This window comes from Typopeltis vanoorti, chromosome 8 (assembly GCF_054136105.1).
Source record: "Typopeltis vanoorti isolate ZY-2024b chromosome 8, IOZ_Tvanoo_1.0, whole genome shotgun sequence".
Lineage (NCBI taxonomy): Eukaryota > Metazoa > Arthropoda > Arachnida > Uropygi > Thelyphonidae > Typopeltis > Typopeltis vanoorti.
Genome location: NC_143556.1, coordinates 24942651 through 24968061, shown reverse-complemented (window position 1 = coordinate 24968061; position 25411 = coordinate 24942651). Strand labels below are relative to the sequence as shown.

At 34.5% G+C, this 25411-nt stretch overlaps 1 protein-coding gene across 2 annotated transcripts in view; it reads left to right on the top strand.

Annotated features, from left to right (window-relative positions):
- Positions 1 to 25411, top strand: part of LOC150103860 (protein SCAI) — a 399077-nt gene that overhangs the window by 310753 nt on the left and 62913 nt on the right. For both annotated transcript variants that reach the window (XM_090396561.1, XM_090396560.1), the window contains one exon: positions 3578 to 3732. In XM_090396561.1, the coding sequence (XP_090252687.1) occupies positions 3578 to 3732 (155 nt within the window). The remainder of the gene's footprint in view (positions 1 to 3577; positions 3733 to 25411) is intronic.

Here is a 25411-nt window from a genome sequence, read left to right as displayed (position 1 = left end):
TTAGAGCTGCTGAAGATTCTTTGAATAATCTTTCGTATTTAAACTTGCTGCGATGAATTATTTTTGTTTTCTTCCAACGAATTTTATGGTGGGTATCTAAGGCATGGTCTGCCAGCCCAGAGCGGCTGTACTGGTGAAAACGGATGTAGTCTTGGTGTTCTGAAATCCTGATATTTGTTGTTCTATCAGGATTTCAGAACACCAAGACTACATCTGTTTTAACCAGTACAGCTGCTCTGGGCTGGCAGACCATGCCTTAGATACCCACCATAAAATTCGTTGGAAGAAAACAAAAATAATTCATCGCAGCAAGTTTAAATACGAAAGATTATTCAAAGAATCTTCAGCAGCTCTAAAAAACAGTCCTAACCTCAACAAATTTGGGTGCATGAAACTGCCCCAAATTTGGGAGACTTTCATTATGAGAACTTCAGCCCAACTGCCAAGACTACCAAGTTAGCCCGCAAGAGGGCACCATTAGGACTTTAGGAACAATATTAGTTTCTTGCTTTCTTCCTCATTTGCTTGGTGTTAGTTCCTGAGTGCACATACCATATCTTTATGTTCCTGAAGATGGCAATGTGACGTTGCCGAAATATAGAAGTGATTCATTAAAGTTACCTTTAATTAATATACTTCATTTACGTTGTTAATTCCGTAAACTAATTACCAGTTATGTCTAACCAACGTATAAGCCTTGCTACTAGAATTTAGATTGTTTATTTTATAGTTACAGTGTTTCTTGTATGTATAATATAGTATATATTATTATATTGGCTTAATGTCAAAGGGATACGTTTTTGTTTTTGACATCCTTATTAACATTACATATTTGATAGGAGGGATAAATAATATATAAAATATAAAATTTAATTTAGATAACAAAATAATAATAATACAATCTTCCTATAGGTATATATAGGATGTACCACAGGCGGGAATGACGGGAATACGTCATTTTGGCCTACATGATTGGCCTCCGTAACTATTTTCATGACCTTGCTTTATCTTACAGGTCCTATTCATGTCACTGTTCCCACAATTCACTCTTAATTGCATTGTCATTCAGGATGGAGGTAATCCAAGTTAACTGAATTAAATATTACCCGTACAATGATGTCTTATATTTTTCTGTCGACCCCTGAGCCCGAATCAACCCCTAACAATGTTATATCAATCCCTGGGGGGGGGGGGGGTCGATATCACCCACTTTGGCGACCACTGCTCTATATTATTTTTTTTTTTTTTTTGAGTTGTCATAATCATTATACTATTATTTTATGTCTTGTAAAGACTTAGAATAAATACAATTTTTGTTATTAATTTTCTAATTTATTTATACTCATTTTTTCACTTCCCTTCGATTCTAATTAGTGCAGGTTTTTTTAGTCGAAAATTTTTTGTGGCCCACTTGAGATACACTTTTATAGCAAATGGCCTGCGGCCCAATTGAGTTTGAGACTCATGATCTAGTCCCTATTGATTACTGACAATCCTTTATCAAATACTATCAATTTATTCCAGCAAGAATTTCCATTTTATATTATCAAACTTTTGACTGTTATTTGCTCTGGATATTTTACCTTTTAGAAAAAATTTTATCAACAGATTGAAGGGACAGCTATGGAAAGTTCTCTTTCTCAAGCTACTTCCAGCTAAATTATGTAACATTTTGAAAGATGTTGCTGTGACAATATTTCACCAACCTACACATTGGTATGTCAATGACATTTTTGCAATTTATGGCAATTTCTATCCAAAATAAATGCAGTCCATTCCAGAATCCAGTTCACTTTAGAAAAAAAAAAAAGATAATCAATAGCTATTAATTTTTTTGTTAATTAGATGGCTGCCTGCAGTTTTCAGTGTTTCAGAAGAAAACTCATACAGACCACTGTATCCATACAGAATCATATCATCCTAGCAAAAAAAAAAAAAAAAAAAAAAAAAAAAAAAAAAAAAAAAAAAAACTGGGATTATCTAGACCATAGGTTCCCAAACTTTTTCGGGCCACCACCCACTTTGCAAGACATAAATTTTGTAACCCCCCTCCCCCCATTATACACACATATATACATGCTCTATTTTCTCATTGACATAGAAAATTGATAAAAAAATTGATCGTGTAAGAAGGGCATAAGATGAATTAAAATGCAATATTTAAATTTTAAATGATTATCTAATTGCAAAATCACGAAAATAATTAATTTTTAAATATATATTATTAATTTCTTCTATAAAGAGCCACCGACCCCTAGAACCGCCTGAATGCCCCCAAATGCTTCTGATCCCACTATAACCCCCCCTAGAAGGTTTCAGCACCCACTGGGGGGCAGTACCACCCACTTTGGGAACCTATGATCTAGACCTTAATACACTATGCTCACTCTTTATGTTCTTCAGAGACAAACTTCTCCACAAAGAATTGTAACATATAAATAAATTTTCTTATCAGAAGTTTCAGTGAGTCTTCATCAATAAAGCATTCAGCAGCTGCAGAATTCATGCCTCTTCTCTTTAGATGAAATCACCCATATTCTTCTCCCTTATGTGCAAATACCTTTCTAAAGGTATTGTAAAAATTTTTAAACCTGTGAACATTTTTGTGTTCTTTCATCTTGTCAGAAACATCTCCACCTTGCTCTTATCTCCTAAGTTTCCTCCACTTGATTTTCAAGGTGTTTACCAGATTCCTTGCTCCTGTGGATTATCTTATTATAGATAATCTAGATCTGCTTTTTAAGTTTTGGCTTATTACAAATCCTAAATTTGTAATAGATTACTACAAATACCAAAGTGAAACATTTTTGCATACTATCACATGAGGCATGTGGAATACTTTTAAATATTGGGTCATTCTGATTTTCATTCATTTACAATTAAGAAATGTATTATTTGACTTTGTTATCATGACTTAAGTAACCTGAAAAAGATATGGAAGGTCTGCAATTAACAATTATATAATTAATTTGCGGGCCTGGTTGGCCCAGTGGTTAGCATATTTGCTCTCCAGCCAAAAGGTTGCAGGTTCAAATCCCATCTTGGGCATGGATGTTTATAATTGTCTGTGAAAATACTAGTGGTGGTGGTGGGCAGTAGATAGCATTAGTGTAGATGGAGAGTTATAGACTGGGTGCTCTCCCTGGAGGTTCACATAATGATAATAATAACAGTCAGTTTGCTGAAGATTTTTGCCCTGGACCAGTGATTCTATTTATGATAGTGGAACATATTCTTTCTTTCTCATCTAGCATGTTTACTGAATGACACAGTTATCACACAGGCTTCATGAATCAGATTTTAAGTTCTATTATGCTACTGTTTTTAATAAATTTTATTTGGAATAAAAAGTGCTCGGTAACAGAGTGTAGAGACCCTCTTCTTTGATATGTATTTAAGAGTTGAATTTCTTTTTGAATTGTTGTACAGAATCCTTCTAATTCTAGGATTAATCATTCTCAAATGTTCTATAGAATCTCAATTTTCTATAGAAAGTTTGGGAGCCACTACTAGAGCATAGGCTTGAAAATATTTTTTATTATTCTTTAGTGTGATTTATGTTATATTTATTTTGTAGTCTCTTTCCTGGAGATTTATATCCTTTTACAAGAAAGCCTTTGTTCCTCATAGTGGATAGTGACAATAGCCAGGCCTTCCAACATATGCCTCATTACTTTGGTCAACCAATGGTAATTCTCATGTCACCTGAAGATGTTCCCCCAGCCTTCCATGGTAATTATATTATAAACTGAAATAAAATTAGTTTGCACTCTATTCCAGATCTTCTAAATCACTTTCTTTTGCAGATTAAGTGCTATGACTTAAGGTTTTGAAAGAGTAAGAAAGAAAAGTTTAACAGCTATTATGAAGTGCTAAAATTCTCAAAATCATAGAATATTAGGAATAAATCATTAAATATCACTTATGTAATTATTTAAAGTTACTATAAACACAGGCCATTTACCAGTGGTGTAGCTAGGGGCGTGTGGAGGGGGGTGGTCTGCCCTGGGTGGTACTTTGAACCTTTTTGAACTTTTGCAGTTAATTCTAAAATACAGTCTCGAGAACTCAGTTCCAAATATTGTAATACTTCTGCGAATTTTCCTCACAATTGCTGTAAGTGTTACTAGTTGTGAGAGGAGTTTTTCTAAATAAAATTTGATTAAGAATTACCTACATTACTATGAATAGACTTCGCCAATGTCATCGACGATTTTACTAACAGAAAAATAACATTTCAGAATGTTGAAATTAAAAGTTTCACTTCAAAAATAAACAGTGTTTTAATTTATTTCCCTATACGTCATTTTGACTTTTTGTTGTATTTTTGGTATGTATTGAGAGGCGGCAAACTCAGAGACCGTCCTGGGTGCAACAGCTCTAGCTACGCCACTGTCATTTACCTAGCTAGCTATCCACCAGAAACTTTATAGACAGAGAATGGACTGCTAGAATTTTTACAATTGAAATTATTACTATTGTCCACCTGAAGTTATTTTTGGAAGTATTTTATCTTGTTATTTCAATTTAGCAAAGTGCCACTTCAAAACATATCTTGTATTGCATTCAGTAAGCTGAATGGAGGATGCTCTGTAGACATCTTTGCAAAGTCTTTGCTGAATGTGGTTCTGTCTTCCAGAACCTATACAATAACCTGTTGAATTGAGGCTCATCGTTATCAGAGTGACAATAAATAGTTCAAGTAGTCTGTTGTACATGATTCAGTCTTTTTGTGTTTCAGTCTTTCTATGCTAGTTGTCAGATTTCAGCTGAAGATTCATTTTTACTTGATTGTTCATGTGTTTGAGTTTATTTAGCAGTTGTAAAAAAACTTCCAAATATCTGGGAGACTGTAATTTTGATTTTTGAATCAACAACAAAAAAAAAAAAAAAACTGGCCACTTTTGAATTTGCCAAGAAGATGTTGTCCAAATAATCAAATGCTTGCCTGATGTTCTGTGTTCTCATTCAGTTTTTATTTGCTATGTTATCTTTATCCTTAACAATGCCTCATTTACTGTTAGGCAAAATATTGGAATAAAATTATTCAGTTTGTTACTTTTGTGTTGTGAATAACTATTAAATTTCTTTATTATTATGCTCCTGGTATATGTTATTAAATTATAGTCGATAAGAAGTAATGTTTTGGTTTTAATCTTTACCTAAGTTTCATAGCTCAGTCAGTATAGGCTAAGCACTTTAATCAGAAAGACCTGAGTTCGATGACATATGGAACCTTTATCTGGTTCTCTTTCAACGAAAGATGAGTTAGCTAGTCTCATATGGAGGTAGGGTATTTTTTTCACCCAGAAACCTGAGTTTCTGAGTGAAAAAAAAACAGAACAGGCAAACCAGCCCAGTGAACACACACGGATTACAGTCACGAATACTGTCCTTAGGGGATTGTGCAAGGAGTGACAAACTGGCTGCATTAAATTCGTCATAAACCCTTCATTAGGGACTCTCCCCATCCTAAAGGGATCGATGAGATCAATCAAGTTTAAGCAAACAAAGTTTGCTCGTGACAGTATCTTTACAACTAAGCAACTTGTACAATAAAGGCTGTTGACTTCAAATCAGTTGTCTCACTATCCCATAATGCACAGTACACTTCCTGTGTGTGTGTGTGTGTGTGTGTGTGTGTGTGTGTGTGTGTGTGTGTGTGTGTGTGTGTGTGTGTGTGTGTGTGTGTGTGTGTGTGTGTGTGTGTATTGCTGTGCACATGGGAAGGGCTGCTACACAGACTGGTTTTAACCTATATTGAGGTTTCACTAGCCCCAGGAAAATACTCGGGTTAAATCAATGCAGAGGTTATATATTTTCTGAAAAGTTTTTCAGAAATTTAGATATGTGTTTTACATTAATGGGAAATACTAAGGAACGTGATCAGAACTTAATCCATCTTTACCACGAGTTGCCTTGGTGTTGCACCACCACCATAAGTCTTGAACCACATTCAGGCGCAAACTTGACTTACTTGGGAAAAAGGATTAAAACCAAGGTTATAAAATTACTTGGTATCTTTAACATATATTATACCCAAGGTAAAAAACTTTTCATATCTTTCTCTCATCCGGAGATTCTTAATTAATAAGGTCAAAGCACCTTTTGGCAACTTGAATAGGTAAAATTGATAAGCTCTGTATTACTTAAACCTTGGCATTTCAGGGTCTGTCTACTCACTGATGAGACCTCAATAAAGGTTGAAACCGGTCTGGGTAGTGACCCCCACCCATGTATAACATCATACATCTCCTAGGAGATGTGTTTTACATTTATGGGAAATACTAAGGAAAGTGATCGGAATTTAATCCATCTTTACCACAAGTTGCCTTGGTGTTGCACCACTACCATAAGTCTTGAACCACGTTCAGGTGCAAACTTGTCTTACTTGTCTGTTTGCTTACTTATGAAAAAGGATTAAAACCAAGGTTATAAAATTACTTGGTATCTTTAACATGTATTATACCCAAGGTAAAAAACTTTTCACATCTTTCTCTCATCCAGAGATTCTTAATTAATAAGGTCAAAGCACCTTGTGGCAACTTGTATAGGTAAAATTGATAAGCTCTGTATTAAATTATACATGTTTTTTGGTCATAAAATGTTACAAAATATAAGACTTATTGTTAAACTGACCATATATTTTTAATTCGTACGTATGTTCATACAATATTGCCTATCGGTTTCACTAGTAACTGACTAGCTTTTTCAAGGCTTGCACAGTACAAAAAAATGATAAATGCAAAAAAGGTTTAAGAATACAAAAAAAAACATTAGTACCTGTTAAGTAGCTAAGGTAACACATTCGCGTGACATTTCTACTCAGTATCATGAACACGCATAATATGATTATTCGCGTACTGTAGTTCTGTTGAACTGAGGGAATTAATTAGATTTTTCCAAGTATCGTTCAGTATGGCCCCTTGATTTCTGTTTAGGTTGCTGCCTGTACGTAGCACTACTGCTGCTTCTTTAAATAATCGATGTCTGTAATCTTCGTCTACGTAGGGCATAGAGCTGTTATTCCAGTCTATAGTGTGGTTCGAAGTTGAAAAGTGATGTGCTAAACCGGAGGTGATCGTTCTGTTCTGATTTACATCACCAACATGTTCTTTCTGTCTTATTTCCAGGCTTCTCGGAGTTTGTCCAATGTAGGAAAGACCGCACGTACATGGAATATTATACACACCTGGATATTTATAAAATGGAACACTGTCTTTAGGAGATCTTAGAACTTGTCTGATGCTAGTAGTTGGTTTAAATACAACCCTAATGTTATGGGCCTTTAACAATCTCGCATAAAATAACCAACAAGACTGTTCTTTCTTGTTGGTTATCTTTGTAAAATACCAGACACACAAAGGCCTCCCAGATAACAAAGTGATTTTCAACAGGTTGAATCACTGCCTTTTGAAACATGAATCAGATATACTAAAGAAAGGTTTTAACTTTTCAATCACTCCAAATTACATTCCTAAAATGGACTTTATGTGTGGAATTGAAAAAAGTCTCTACCCACTACCACAAGTTGTAGCCAACGATATTAGATTCCAAAGCACGATCATCCCAGCAACAGCAAAACAACCAAAACTGAATACCACTCCATATGATAGGAAAGCTATTCGGAACTTGAGGAAGAACAAAGAAATAATAATTACTAAAGCAGAGGGAATGCCACCGTCATCCTAAACTCAAAAGACTATTTCAAGAAGATAAACGACTTACTATCTGACAGTTCCATGTACAGAATCCTCAACAAAGATCCTACCATGAAGAACCATAATGAGACAAACTTCCTGATCCATAACATGAATACTTGGCCTGAAGAACTAAATAGAAAGCTTAAATCCTCACATCCCATTACTCCTAGACTGTATGGGGCACCTAAAGTGCATAAGGAAGAAGTGCCACTTCGTCCAATTGTGGATGGCAAGTCCTTCCCCACATACCTATTGACTAAGCACCTGGCGAACTTACTTAAGGGAAAAATCAGACAAACAGAGTCCTACATAAAAAATTCTCACCAATTTGTTGACAAACTTAAAATCATGAAGATAACACAAAGAGACATAATGGCCAGTCTAGACATAGTTTCCTTATTCACGAATGTACCAATAGAAGAAGTCATGAACATTATCAAAGATCTCTTTCCTGCTATTACAAAGATGTTCAAGCATTGCCTACAATCAAATTTCTTCAAAAGTTAACAAGGTATACAAACAATTAGAAGGCCTAGCCATGGGCAGCCCTCTGTCACCACCACGTGCAGACCTTTTCATGGAGAAATATGAAAATGAAATCTTCACCAGTATTACTCTGAAACCTTCAATATGGTGGAGATATGTAGACGATATCTTCATCATATGGCAAGACAACATGGAAAAACTACGTATGTTTGTCAATAGAATCAACACACTCCACAATAAAATCAAATTTACTCTAGAAGTAGAAAACAACGAACAGCTACACTTCTTGGACATACTAGTTAAAAGGCAAGGTAAAAATATCAAACTGTCCATTTACAAAAAACCTACGGCCACTGGACAATATCTACATTACTCTTCAAACCATCATAGGTCACATAAACAGAGCATCATCCACATGTTGAGAAATCGAGCTAGAAACTTTATCTCCAACGATGAAGAAGTTCAAACAGAACTGTCTCAAATCGCTATAACACTATCGCAAAATGGTTATCCTCGAAACATCATCAACAAATATCTATAACCAACAAGAAAGAACAGTCTCCCAGCAAATTTCAAGCAGTCATCCCCTTTATGGGTTCAATTTCCACCAAAAGAGTTTAAATACAACCATAACATTAGGGTTGTATTTAAACCAACTACTAGCATCGGACAGGTTCTAAGATCTCCTAAAGATGGTGTTCCATTTTATAAATATCCAGGTGTGTATAATATTCCATGCACGTGCGGTCTTTCCTACATTGGACAAACTTCGAGAAGTCTGGAAATAAGACAGAAAGAACATGTTGGCGATGTAAATCACAACAGAACGATCACCTCGGGGTTAGCACATCACTTTTCAACTTCGAACCACACTATAGACTGGAATAACAGCTCTATGCCCTACGTAGACGAAGATTACAGACATCGATTATTTAAAGAAGCAGCAGTAGTGCTACGTACAGGCAGCAACCTAAACAGAAATCAAGGGGCCCTGAACGATACTTGGAAAAATCTAATTAATTCCCTCAGTTCAACAGAACTACAGTACGCGAATAATCATATTACGCATTTGCATGTAACGTGTTACCTTAGCTACCTAACAGGTACTAATGTTTTTTTTGTATTCTTAAACCTTTTTTGCATTTATCATTTTTTTACACTGTGCAAGCCTTGAAAAAGCTAGTCAGTTACTAGCGAAACTGGTAGGCAATATTGTACGTACATACGTATGAATTAAAAATATATGGTCAGTTTAACAATAAGTCTTATATTTTGTAAGCTCTGTATTACTTAAACCTTGGTATTTCAGGGTCTGCCCACTCACTGATGAGACTTCAATTAAAGTTGAAACCGGTCTGGGTAGTGACCCAGACTGGTTTCAACACCTCCTAGGAGATGTGTTTTACATTTATGGGAAATACTAAGGAAAGTGATCAGAACTTAAACCATCTTTACCACGAGTTGCCTTGGTGTTGCACCACCACCATAAGTCTTGAACCACGTACAGGTGCAAACTTGACTTACTTGTCTGTTTGCTTACTTGGGAAAAAGGATTAAAACAAGGTTATAAAATTACTTGGTATCTTTAACATTGTCATATATTTTCCATATACAAGTATTACCAATTTTTACCATATTATTAAAATACTCTCGATCAAAGATAGTTGTTGAATTGCTGTTGTTGTAGAAAAACCAAATGGAAAAACTTTTTGCAATTATTTATTATGGTTTGGAAATACAGTATTTATGTATTACCCAAATATTAAACCGAAAGCCTCATATAATTGAATTACAAATTTTCACAGATCCATGTTTTGCCACCAGTGGCACACCAACTTTTTAATAGGATTTGTTCGTAATTTCCATCCTTATATTAGAAGTGCTCCAATTAAACTATATTGCAATAAGTTTTCATTTTAGCTTTTGACGTTAAATGCAGTATTATCTTGCCTTGTAGGTAACATTTTGGTTTGAAAATAAAATCCACCAGTTTTCATTTTCTAATATCATGCTTTATATAGAATCATGTTGTCCTAAAAATCCTTGTTTCAACATCTCTTTATCCATGATGATTTCAGTATTAGTACTAGAATTAGTAATAGTAATAGTATTAGTAATAGTATTAGTATGAGATTGGGGGGGGGGGACAAATACCAATACATGTGCATGGAAATATGAAATGGCAGGAATGAAACATGAATTATGAAAAAAAAAAAAGTATTAAATAAAATCTAAAAATAAAGTATATATATTCAAGAAAAGTCACTGTTCTGGCCATTTTGAAGAAATAGAATAGGGAGAGTAATTTATCTTATTTGATTGTCTTAATGGCATGATTAGATAGGGCCTTTGCGCCTTTATTGCATTTTGGGTACATCTTATGGCAAGACATTCTGAACAACATAATTTACTTTCATTTTCTTGGAAATCAATAATAGTGACTTTATCATTTTCAAGGATGTGTTTCAATTATATTGCATGTAATAATATTTCAGAGATGGGATTTTTGTTAATATTGTTGCTTTTGCTTGTATTCCCTATGTAGTAGGATGTGGGTAGTCAAGAATAAGGATATTACAGTCACAGTGATGCTCAGTTAAGAGTGAAAAGAACAAACAAATGATCTGATGTAGGAGGAATTGCAAACAGATTGACAATTAAATTTATAAATCACATGATGCTATAGTAGTATGTCAGATGGTGCTTTCAGTGATTTTATATTTTAATAAGTTTTGTAGTTTATTACCAATGGTGAAAGTTTTGTAATCAGAATGCTTGAAGATAACATGACAAATTGGTATACAAGCTGGCATAAGTAAATAAAATGTTCCTTCATAAATAATATATCCATACATAAGTTTGGATTTATTACTTATGTGACACTTTATTTATACAAAATAAAGAGGATTGTAAAACTGATTCACTATCAAAAATTTGAACAGAAATTATGGTCTGAAATTATCCCTATGATGGAAAATAGTTCTCCACACATCCCATTATTCCAAAAAACTTTGTTTCTTGTTTAAAATTGTACAGTTAGGACCTTAATGTATTTTGACCATTCTGCTTTATATCCTTGCACGAGCAGCTCACACAATTTCATTGTTAAGTCTTCTGGTTTACTCTTCTGCTTGTATAATTTGAAAGTCATACCAAAGATGCTTTAGACACTAGGACAATATTTCTGCTAATTATCACGTAATAGTATATCCATATTTAGTCATTATTTATTTCATAATGTTTGAAGATGTGTTTAATGGCTTTATGTATGTTATAAATATATAGGAATTTTAAACGTTATACTTTTTTTGGATATGTTGTGTTGGTGAGAGAGCACATGGTTTTGGCTTCTGGATGATATGGTCTGTTAGCTGTTGTAGATATTATCAAAGAAGGAAGATGTTTTTGAGATGTCTGATTTCTTGGTTTCAGGCAGTAGTTGAAAAAGAGTATTTATTATTATTATTAAGAGAGACCTCCAGATAGTCAGGTACTCGTTGATGGAAGCCACATGCTACTCGCACCAGCTATCATACTTGTTCTTGAATTCGTTTACACTACTTGCACACGCTAGTGACAATCCATTCCAACCATGCCATCTCATCCTTTCCCCATCCTCCATAAAATGAAAAATTCCTTCTACTAGTCTCCTGTATGATCCTCTCAGAAGTTTGTAAGTCTCAATCATATCACCCCCCCCCCCCTTCTGTTTGCTAGTGTCTGCAAATTCTCGGTTTGTTTCATAATCTGTTTCCACATAATCCTGATAACTTTTTTTAACATTCCTTTGTGCTCTCTCTCTCTCTCTACTGTATCAGAATCACCTATGTACAATAGTCCAAGTGGGGTCTTATCTTATCAAGGCTTTTTCCTTATATTACATGTCATGGTTCGTTTCAGTATTGCAATTATAATCTGAGTTGTATTTGCAGTCTTTGCTGTATAGCCCTTGAAATACCTACTAAAACTTCAAGATTTCTAGCCTGATCAGTTTCTTCTAGCATAATCCCACCAGTATAATATGACATTGAATGACTAATTACATCAAAGTGATGACTTTACATTTACTAACATTGAACTGATAGCTATTTTCACATTCCTACAATTCCAGCCTGTTCAAATCATTCTGCAAGTACTGTATATCACTGCATTCCTTATTACCCTGTCTATCCTTGTATCATCAGCAAACAACTATATGTCGCCTGTCAAATCCTTTCCAATGTCATTAATGTACAAATTTAATAACAATGGACCAAAGACAAAGTCCTGTGGCACTCCACTGGTGACCTTAAATTTTTCAGACTCACATCCCCCATATATCACATTTTGATATCTACTGTATGTCAGTCAGCTATCCTCTTATCCATGTTAATATTTTATAATCCAATTGCATATTCACATATCTGAGTACTGCATGATCACAGTCGCCAACCAAGGCAGAATAGTTGCATCTTTAACTGAAACCCCTCTCTGACACACTGTAACCTCGAGTTCCTTCTGTCACATGCTGCTCTTGAGGAAGTTTTCTCACAAAAGCTCAATAAATTCAGCTTCATTCTCCTTATGAGATTTCACTGCTATCATATCGTTGTTTGGATAATTAAAGTCCTCTGTTATGAATTCTCATTTCATACCCATCACCTTTATTTAGTAACGTGTTTCTTTGTCATAACAGCTGATCCACTATGTCTGGAAAGCACTCCACTCTGTATTTGATCTTGTTAGATTTCACCTCATGCCAGGCGGCTTACCACTGCCACATGAAAAACTCTTACTAGTATTGGAATCACAGGTCTCGACTGTAACCTGATTCAAGTCATCCAGTATCATTAGCACACCCTGTCCTCTTCTCCTCTCCTGTCTGTTTTTCCTAAAATACTGTACCCTTTACACTCAAAACCAGTTAGTATATCTGTCCCCAGGTCTCACTAATGATTACAATCTAAGGTCCCACCATATTCACTAAGGAACAAACTCTACTTTTTTGTTTCTTATACTCCTGTTATTCATATACAGACATAAGTTACCTGCATGCTTTTTTTTTATACTCTTCTCTGTAGTCAGCATGACACACTTGGACAACTTGTATATTTCTGTTCTTATGTAGTTTCTTATCTATGCAGACATCCTTGCACATGCTTGATAAGTCCAAATTGGATGACCACAAAATTGCTCTCTCCTTATAATAATTTCCATGATAATGCTTGTTACCATTATTAACACAGTTGCATAACATTGTTGCTCTTATATACAGATTCCCACCATTTCTCCCATCATAATTTTCCTTGACTTCTTAGATCTCGCACCACTTAATAATTTTTCAAGTCTCCTGATAACAGACACATTCAAATGTAGGCCATCCCTCTTATACAAATCCATTCTTCCTTCAAACTCACTCCACACATTTAAAAAACTCATCTGTTCCTTCAACATAGCCTACACATTGAATTGTTTGCCATCATCCCATTCATGTGCCATCTCCTATCCAGGAGGTTGACTACCATGGTGTGACTCATGGTTAACTACGGACATAACAACATGTGGTGAGAACTCTTTCTCTTCCACATATTGTAAGTATTCATGGCTGTAAATCCATGTGGGTTCACGGGGCTGGTTTGTCTGTTCTGAGGGACGAAAAACTTGAGTTTCCGAGTGAAAAAACCCTCCACCGCCGTATGAGACCGTCTAACTCACCAGATAAAGGTTTCTCGCATCACTGACGGGAATCGAACCCAAGTCTTTCTGACCAAAGTGCTTTGTCTATACCGACTGAGCTACGGAGGCTATGAGAGCCTTCGTAGCTCAGACATCATAGCCATTCTTAATTCATTTCTATCATATGTAGGTAATGTACTTATGATTTTCACTTTCTCACTCTTCATTTCAACTCTTCTTTCAACAATCTTTTCATATCCTCTCTCTTATACTGAACTTATCACTAGTCAAAGTCATTCATACGATAGTAATACAATCTCTCTCTTTTCTTTTTTCTTTTTTTTCTTTTTTTTCAGTTGCATGTGCTATATTTTTAATTTTTGCTCTAACCTGGGCATCACTGGCATGTTTTATGATAGTCCTCATACAAATAATATCCTCTTTTTTACAATCAACTTTACCTACCTAATTTTTGTTACACACTAACTTACCTCATTCCATGTTTTGTTGTTTCTCTTGCAGCTTAATTTTCTTATTCTCCGTATGTTCCTTTAAACTCTTCTCGATTTTCTGTAATTCCTGTGTCATCTGTCTAATAATTTGCTTTAACTTTGCAATTTCAGAGTTTAAATCATTTTCAATATCCTCTTTAGCCAGACAACCCTTCTTGTTTTCTACTTTGCTGTTCTTGTTATCATTCCATTTTTTGTACATTTTTGGCACCATTTTACAGCTGTATGTAATATTGCAATATTTCAATAAAAATATGTTATGAAAACCTTAAATACTAGAAAAACTTGAAAATCTATCACATCAAAAACACTAAGATCTCTCATATAAACACTCCCTAAGATACTATAAAATACTAATTTTCAAGGGGAGGTGCAATAAAACAGATAAAGAAAATCACCAGTTGTGTTTATATGATAGATCTTTTTATGTAGTATGTAGATGAAATATGTAAGTAATTGCCAATGTAATTTGGCTTGTGGTACACTTTAATGTTGATCTGATGTGATTAGATCTCATTAAGGTTTAATTTAAAACATTCATGGATTTTTCTACCTCATATTCATGTAGGCATTGGTTAAAGGTGTTACCAGAATGCAATAGTCTATGTATAGCATCCATGTTACATATACAGAGGACATTATCAACATATTTGATATAGATATCATTTGGGAGGAAGAGGATAGGATTGTTCTACATGTGGGGAGGGATTCTCCTAGTTAGCTTTTAGTATTTTGGCCCATTAGATTAAAAATTTGTTCATAAAAATAAAAAAAAAAAGCTTAATTATTATGTTAATTAGTGAGAGGATATCTAAAGTTGATAATTTTGTAACTGTTGAGTTTTGAGCATTTATAAGTAGTGTACCGAATAATATGCAAGGTTTTTGCAAACATTGGTGTATAGTGACATCAGAGAAAGAGAGTATGTTGTCAGGTGCACACTGTTCAGCAGTGTATCTGCAACAGCTAATAGACTAGTAAGTCTGGTGGTAGGACATATGTTGGTTGTTCATATCTGCATTTTTTAAGGAAATTACAACATAGATTAATGTGTTAACGAAAATAAATTTCATTAATACTTCCAGTATTTTGGAAAAGTGAAATTGCCATCATCAAGGAACAAAATATAATATGTGTATGCAGGCACTACACTAAGTAATAGGGCTGAAACATGCCAACTGAGAGTAAGCCTAAAGACCTAAATAACATCCCTAGTGAGCTAAAGGGCATCCTTGGCTGTTGGACTGAAATACAGAGGATGAGAAAATACTCACCATGGGATACATTGAAGGAAGCCACTCTACTCCATCACAGCAAATATAAATACGAAAGATTTTTCTTGAATCTGCTTCTGCCTTAAAAAGCTACCCTGACCTCAACAAATTTGGTATGCACGAAACTGCCTCACATTTGCAAAGCTCTCATCCTCCTTACTTCAGCCAAGGATGCCCAGTTTAGCCCATTGGGGAGGGTGCTTATTTAGGCCCTTAAGTTTACATCTATTCTTGCCATCTCTACTAATAAGGTTGAAACAGTTGGCATGTTTCAACCTTATTAGTAGTAAATATTATATTTTGTTCCCTGATGACCCCCCACCTTCCAAGACACACACACACAAAAAAAAAAAAAAAAAAAAAAATTCAAAGCATGTACAGTTTTAAAATACCCTTATATTTATATCTATAAATCTGTTAAACATTTCTTCAACCATTCCAGTTACAAAATTCTCTTCACCACTAATAATAAACTACAAAACTTATTTTTAAAAACTCACAAAAATGCCATCTAACATACTAGTATATTATGTTCTCTGAATAACAGCTGTAAGAGAAAACTAAATATAATTTATTACTGCTATATATTTTGCTCAATATGTCTTGAGCTTCTTTCAGGGAGAAGACAGGTAAACTGGTAACATTTAAATTCTGAATATAAGAACGAGTATTATAGCATGTGTATAATATCACGTCTCAGTCACTGCCTTCCAGTAAGAGGAAACACCATTAGAGTTTGTAGATGTAGGAATAGATGTATAATTAATTAATTTAAAAATAATTCAGAATTTAATCCAGTTTTTCTGTCTTCTTCCTGAAAGAAGCTCATAACATATTGAGCAAAACATATAGAAATAATAAATTATATTTAGTTTTCTCTTATATCTGTGAAGCTATTATTCAAAAAATATAGTACGTCTAATGCACATGTCTCTATTAAACAACTAGTAACTTATTCTTATAGTGAAGATTACTGGAGATCTGCCAGAAATTTTGGTATGCTGCATTTAAACAAGTTATACTTGTGTAACCAACTTGTGTTTCTAAAACGATGTTGTAATGCTGGTTTAATTCCGAAATTTATCAAAATGAAGGAGTCTATTAAATCTTATTGCTCATAATATTTACCAAAGAGCTAGCAAAGCACTATTGTCTGAAAGGATACATTATGTTAAGAAGTTCTTCTTTTCTAATAACAATAAAATTTCTGAACATCAAACTCTACTGAAGAATAATCTTTGTCCTGAAAACACTTTGACTTAATCAGTAGAATTTCTTTTTCCTCGGCCAGACATTCTCACTTAAACTATAAACAGAAGTTAATGTGTAAGTTTGAATTATTAGAACAAAAAAGCCATTGGTTCATTCAGCAACCACCCAGCTCTGCCCATAAAAAATGGGTTATAAATTTAACTAACCATCCTTTTACAAATCATGAATTAAGTGTATTATTGTCAAAAGGATCAAATTTTGAGTAACATCTCATTATCTGCCTCATTTAGACTTTATTGTAAGTGTAGAAAAAGGCATTAGGGAATTACATAAAGATGACGCTAAGAAGCTAAGGTTTGAGATTGCACAGATTTTCTATAAAGCTAAACCTCCTTTGTTGAATATTTTTTTACCTGAATTACAAGCTCTCCATTCTTTGAATGAATGAATGATTTCCTTTCATGCATATGGATGGTAGGGGCAGCAATGCTACCATACTAGGGAAGTGACTATGAGCAAGGTGATTTCCCATTGCCTTCCTTGCCGTACTGTGTCCTATGACTGCATCCTGTATGTTCACAGGGCCGGTTTGCCTGCTTACGGGATGAAAAACCCCAGATAAACTGGTGGAAAAAATCCTGCTCCACGCCCAAGACTGGCTAACTTGTCTATGGCTGAAAAAGATCCTTAAGCTCCTCACATCGCCGATGGGAATCGAACCTAGGACACTCCTTCCCCATAGCATATGGTTGCGAAGCGCAAAAGCCACTAGGCTAACTGTGCAAACCTCCATTCTTTATGGTGTAATAATGAAGTCTAACAAAGGAAATGCAGTGTTAAGAGTTTATTTTTCACTTGGTTAGACTATAATAAGTTTAGTTTAATCCTTTATCCAAGTGTGAGCAAACAAAGTTTGCGCCTGAAAGTATCTTCAGGACTGGGGTAAGGTAGTGCAACACCAGCTATCATGTTCTTTGATATTACCTACTATATTCTAGATCCATGCCAGTTAAATATTTGATGAAAGCAGACCATACATGATGTAAAATTAAGCCTTTATTTTTGTTGCATTGTGTAGATATACTAAGCATTTGCGAGGCTTCTGTAAATTATCTAATTTAAATTTCGTAACACAGCTATGATCAATAAATAACATTTTTGTTTATTACTGGAGTACTTGATGGCCAGTAGTGGTTGTATGGAATGCCAGGCCTGATTTATACTCTCTTCTTTTTCCGATGTCTTTTACATGTTCAGACATGGATCTATCTATCTCTCTCTCTCGACCTTCCTATCTGGCCTTCATAACAAATGCCACAAGAGCAGTGAATCTCATATATTTGTTTTTTTTCATGTAATGATGTGGAGGTTTTGGTGGACGTGGGAATCTTGATATTTTTTTGTACAGACGAAAAAGCCATTTTTATGTTGTACTCACAGATCAACATAGCCACTTTGTCTGTGACATTCTTGATGCAAGGCAGAATTGCATTCTTTAAATCTTGTTTAAATAAGGGAGTTGCAGGAGTATTTTTTTTTTTTTTTTTTTTTATCGTCTTGGGTTCAAAACCATTAAGTGCAAGGTTCTGTTTCAGGTAGTGCAGTTCTCCATTCCTTTTAAATTGACGTGCTTGCTTTATTGTATGCCCTGTCCATAAAGTTTTAATCATGCCTATCTTTTGCGATGGATGGTGGTGTGAAAGCATTTAAAAATCTACCTGTTGTGGTAGGTTTTCTGTATACGGGAAAGGATAATCTTTTTACCTCTTTGTTTACTTTAACAAGGATATCAAGGAATGATAATTTTTTGTGCTGTTCTAGTTCAAGAGTGAATGTTTATATTGGGATGCAAGTTGTTCAGATAATCTTTGAAAGCAATTCACCTCATCCACTGTTCCTGACCAAATGACAAAAATATCATCGATGTAACATAACCAAATTTTTGGTTTCTTCTGATAGTTTTTTAATACATTAATTTCAAAATTTTGCATAAACAGCTTGGTTAAGGCTGGAGAGAGAGAAGGAAATCCATAGCAAGTCCTTCTTTTTATTCCTAATATTTGTCTTGAAATAGGAAAAGATTTACAAGTAGACCCACTGTGTCATTTCTGGGTACATTGGTGAAGAGAATGACTACGTCAAAACTTGCGAAGATGTCTGAAGATTCTATATTTATATCTTTTACCGTTTCAATAAAATGTAAACTATTTTTTACAAATTATTCTGTTTTTCCTATGTGTGGTAATATCAGGTTTGACAGATATTTTGCTAAGTTTGAGGTCGGAGATCTCTCCCATCTACAATTGGCCGTAATGGAACATCCTTTTTGTATTTTTCGTGTACCAGAAATTCTTGGGACCAATGGTTGTTTTGATGATAAATATTTTTTTAATTCTCCTGGCCAATTAGGTAACTTTTTGATCAAGTCTTTGGTTTTATTATGTATAAGCCATGTGGGATCCCTGTCTAAGGATGAATAGGTATTGATATATGATGAATATGATATTGCCATTGATGCCATATGTTCATGCTCCTAATCTTTCTCAGGACTCTCATATCTGCAGTCTCTAGTATTTGGTCAAGTGTTTTACTTCTAACCCAGCTCTCAGATCCATAAGTTAAAATTGGTTTAACCCATTTGATCCCAAGAATTTTTTTTTTTAAAGCAATTTTTTTTCATATTATTTAGTTGAACATGTGTCAAAATGCTAAACTATACTGACAGTTAAAAAAAAAAAAAAAAAGTGTGTACTCGTATGAGTACAATGGGTAGATCAGTTATCAAAATTAACAAACTGCTTAGCAGAGTGATGCCGAAAATACTTGATCATGGCTTCATCGATTGAGAGACGTTTGTTGAATATGCCAAACTGTTGAAATTTTTTATTTAGTTTATCCATTAGAGGTCTTATTTTATACATTTTATCTTTTTTATCTATTTGTGAATTATCAGCCAAATGTAGATGTTTCTTGATTTCTTGAAAACGGTTCCTTGACATACTGTTGGCCACTGGGGGAACCAGGAGATCCTCATCTAAACACCAATAGTGAAGCTCTCTTGGCAACCTGTGGTATCCACTCAAAAGTAAAATTGCGATAAATCCCTTGATGCCTTCTTCAGTTACTTGAAATATGTGATTATTGTTCTTCATAGCAGGCAAATTGGTCTGTTCAATAATGGTAATAATTTCTTTACCGATAAATCTTTCAAATATTTCAACTGGAGTTTTATTTTAGATTTGGTCCTTCACATTATTCAGACAGTCCATATACCCTGTAGTTACTACCATACTGATGTCTAAGATATCTTCTGTTCATACGGGCTCGTTGGTAATTACTTTACCTCGTGCAGCCAAGCAACATTGTCTTATCATGGCTAGAGGAAGATCATCATGATTGCTGTCTGATTCATCACTCACATAATGAAGCTCTATTTCCCCTGGAACGTCATTGGGAAAGTGGTCAGGCTGAAGATCATCCTCATCAATATCCTCATTATCTGTTTGATAATCAACATTAGGAGGAATGATAACTACGGATATATCTTGGTGATTGGAATTTGCTACATTGTCCACAGCTAACCCAAGTGTTCTATAATGCTTTTCATAAAACTGAATTGGACTTATTGGCTGAAATTCATCGGGGTCCATTTTTTTTGGAGGTACTAAACCTAGAACAAAAAAAATATATATTGACTCCTTATAAGCCCACCGTTCTCAAATGAGTACAGGTCCATTTTGTATGCGTTCTCAACCCGTAATCAAACAGAGGTGTTGATATATAAAAAAATGTATTTAGTACTTACCTTTGTAACACACAAAGTCAGCACAGTGAAAAAATATTCGAAAAAACTACAAGAAATAAAGCACTTGGATTATCATGCAGGAATTGACAGGTCAGTTTTAGAATATGTACTGAAAAAGTACTTAATATAAACCAAAATAATCCTTCAACCTTCACATTAAGGTCATCATCTGCAGTGTACACATATATATATATATACAAAGAGACAAGTTGCACTAAGTCTACATGTTACTAAAGTTGCATTGATTTGGTCAACTGTTAAAACTGTTGGCTTAACCTCTGGTGGAAAAAAAAATGAAAAGAAAAACATTACTACATCAACACTAGAGTCCTGTTATTATTATTATCTATTTGGTTGCAAAAATAAATTAAGCTAGAGAGTAACATGTTCACACAAAGTCATCATCTGCAGTGTACACATATATGCAAAGAGACAAGTTGCACTAAGTCTACATGTTACTAAAGTTGCATTGATTTGGTCAACTGTTAAAACTGTTCTCTGGTGGGAAAAAAAAATGAAAAGAAAAACATTACTACATCAACACTAGAGTCCTGTTATTATTATTATCTATTTGGTTTCAAAAATAAATTAAGCTAGAGAGCAACATGTTCACACAAAGTTACTCATATAAGTATGCATAGATTCCTAAAGCTGGAAAACTTGAAAAACTAAGTGGGCTGAATGTGCCACCCAAACTTCTTGGAATTTTTATGCCACCATTATTGTGGCATAAAAATTCCAATCGGCTTTTGTAGAGTGTTAAAAGCGTGATCTGAAAGGTCTGCTTCACCAAAATTGTTAAATTTGATGTGTCATGTGTGTGTGTGTTTTTTTATGGATAGGTATTGTACATCCAGTTTCAGCAATACAAGGTAAGTTACAGGTGCAATAAATATGGTAAACTCCATAGTGAACCAATTTGGGAAGAAGATCCTTAGAGGAGTTGAAAATGTTTTTTTTTTAATTTTATCATCATCATCAAATTCCTGCCATGTACCCTCAAGGGATGTACAGGATATGACAGTACTACATGAAAAAATTACATCATTACTAACTTCCTATCTACAATTTCCTATCTACATTTCCTATTAATATATATCTAAATATATATCTATATTTCCTATTTTAATTTTATGGGTGGTTTAAAAGTGATTTAAGATTATAATGGTGCAGAATTCTATTTATTTTTTTCTGATAACCCTTTAATATGGAATAGCCATTGTTTTACTGTAATCTATATTATATGTATTTTTGATGAAGTTTTATGAAGAACTTTATTGATAGTGTTTTTGCTATAACCATTATTTATAAATGTATTGCTAATAATTTGTAATTCGTGTTTAAGAGCTTGTTCGTTAGAGCAAATTGTTATAGCTCTGTTTTTGAGGGTGTTAATGACTCCAAGTTTTTGCAAAGGAGTTGTCCTTGTCAGATGTCATCTCCTTCCAGGGGGTTGACTACCATGAGCTTCCACCATGTAAAGTTTTGTGCCTCTCTTTTACATTCTTACAAAAAGGTCCAGCCTTAATATTTCCCATCCAATCTGTTCTTTGTCTTCCTCTTCTTCTTTTTCCTTGTATCATTCCTTCTAGAAGTTTTTTTTTTTTTTTGTAGGGATTCATGCCCTAGTATGTGACACCAAGGTAGGTGGTTTTCCTTTTAATGTTTTTAACAGAGTCTTATCTTCTCCAGTCATCTCTAATATTTCTAAATTAGGTTTTTTTGGCAGTCCATGGGACTAAGAATTCTTCTGAGGATCTACATCTCAAAGGCTTTTAGTTTATTTTCACAATATTTTGATATTGTCCAGGTTTCTGCTCCATATAGCAGTGCTGACCATACGTAGCATTTGGACAGCCTAATTCTTGTTTTTGTGTGAATTTCCCTTGAGGTCAGAATGTTTTTCGTGCTAATGAAGGTTGATCTAGAAATTTCTATTCTTTTAATATTTCTTAATTCTTAATTATTCTTCTTAATGTTCTTCTTAATATTGTCCAGTATGTGTAGGCTTGCAGTAAACATTGAAGGACATACTGCCTGGGGGAAGACGTGTGACCAGTGTATCCAGGAAAGGAAGCGAGTTCTGATTTTCAATTTCAATAGTAAATTGTATGCGCTCATGTTGTTTGTTTAGGTGGCTGAGGAAGGTGTTTAACATTTGGCGGCCATGTTGTCAGATAACAGGAGCATCGTCAGTGTGTCTAAACCAGACTGTATGTTTTAAAGTAAAGAAATCTAGAGCATGTTGCTCAATAGCTTCCATATAAAAGTTAGCAATTGGAGGCGATAAGTGGTAAGCCTATGCCCATACTTCCTTTTTGTAGGTAAAAATTATTTTGCCACACAAAGTAACCAGAACGTACTGCTTAAGCAAAGAGAGCTATAATGTTGGGTGGAAATTTGTTCTGTAAGAGAAGAATTGTGTCATTTTTTTTTTTCACCAGAGATCATGCCAATAGTTTTAACGGTTGACTAAAGTTATGTAACTTTAGAATACCATGTAGATTGTAGTGCAGCTTGTATCTTTGTATATGTGTGTATACTCCAGATGATGACCTTAATGTGAAGGTTGAAACGTCAAGTGATTATTTTGGTTTATATTAAACTGAAGTTTTACTCTAACATGGTAGTTATCTCCATAATTTTTATGAATTCCTATCACTGTGTAATCATGAAAGAAAGGATTCCTTGTGACTGTGACTTGGCCTACTATGAGCAGAGAGGAAAAATCTATTAAAGCATTCTTTGGAGACCATAATAAATACATCCGCTACCATTATTATGGCAAGTCATGACTGGCAGACCATTTTTTGGACATCCCTTGATACAGGATTAGATGAAAGAAAGCTAATGTGCTTTTAGAAGTCATTACAGATCAGAAAGATTATTTTTAGAGTTGGCCATGGCTATGAAGAATTCTCCTAACTTGAACAAATATGGTTACATTGATTTGTCAAAATTTTCAAAAACTGTTATCTTAAGATCAATTCCTACATGATAATACTTTTTTTTTTTTTTTTTTTTTTTTTTTTTTTTTTTTTGCAACATTAGATGGTGCCAATTTAGAACTTTAGATCTTTTGTCCATTACAGTTTGAATTGTTTCACTTCCTCATTCTCATATATACATGCTGCTTTGTGCTCTCAAGATACTGATTTGAAATTCAGCAAAATATAAGCCAGTTAATAAATATTTTTTTTCACGAAATAGTTTGTCTGATGTTGTTCATATCATTAAATTAAGTTATGAATAATATTCAGTTAGATTGGATATGTTGATCTGTAAGTATAGATTTCTAGTAGACTGAAAATTGATTGGTTACATTAGTGTGGGCATAATTAATGTGTTCAAGAAAGGAAGACAGTTCTTAGTTTCACCATATCAGCAAAATTTATGCAACTGTGTACATGAAGTTAATTTTGTTTACAAATTATAAATAATTTCATCTTTGAGTGTTCTGAGGCTGCAAAAACATCATCTTCCAACCAAATCCACATGCATGGCTATTGTAATGTGATATTGAAAAGTTGATTTTCCAAAGGGAGAAGTAAGTCTGGTAATGTGAGTAAAAGGAACTGCCAGTAGTTACTTCAAAATTGTCTTGCCTCTTCTCCCCCCCCTTTTCCCCTCATGTTCAAAATAATTAGAAGTCACACCAAAATTCAATATTTTGATTATCATGTGGGAATGCTTAAGGGTCAAAGCTATATAACGAGAGGAGACTTCCACATAGCTTTTAAAGGCATGCTGAAAACCGACCAGGGCTTCTGACCTAATGTCAAATCCTCACCTTCTCGTGATACATCCTTTTAGGTATATACCTGGATACTGAACGAACAAGGATGGGCTGGCAATTTGGGATTTAACTTACCAAATTGTATTCCTATTCACTTATACCACAATTTAAAATAATGGTTCAGCATGACAGAATATCGTGCCAGCTGGAGCTTCACTCAGTTCAACAAGGCCCTGTTGTTTTTGCCAGGGAATCACGGCAAACACCGAAAAGCTGGAACAAATCCTAGAACATAACGAAACTCAACATCACCAGAGTTCAAGATCAGTACTATCAACATAAGAAGCCTGAATGGCAAAGAAATGGAGCTGGCTGAGGAATAGGATAAGTACCAGATCTATATAATAAGGGTGACTGAAACAAAAACTGATGCGATCTTTCTAAGCAATAAATACAAATGTTATATTCAGGCAATAGCAATCAGAGTAAAGGAGGAGTAGCTATAGTATTTAACACTGAATATGAGGCTAATCTTCTTGAATGGTAGGCAATATCAAGTAGAGTGATGTGGGCAGATATCAGAATGGGGAACTGGACAATGAGAATTGTTTGTGCCTGTGGTCCCACAGAAGGTTCTACTATGGTAGAAGTGTGTGTTGAGGCTTAAGTGCTGTGAAGAATTCATGTTGGAGGTTTAATGGAATATTATCAGCACTGAGAAAGGATTAAAACTAATTTTAATACTTTCAATATTTCGTCTCCATCACAGAGACATCTTCAGGGATTACAAAAAAACTTTTCGTAACACCACACACAAATATAATACAATAGTGAGTGAAACTAAAGTCCTATCTAGGTGGTGCACCCTCTATGGGCATTTGCAGGTGGCCTAGGATGTAAAGAAAGATCTCTGATAATTAATGTTTCCCAGTCTGCGCGTTTAGCCTAATGGCTTTGCGCTTCACAACCATATGCCTGGGGAAGGAGTGTCCTGGGTTCGATACCCATCGCCAACGTGAGGAGCTTAA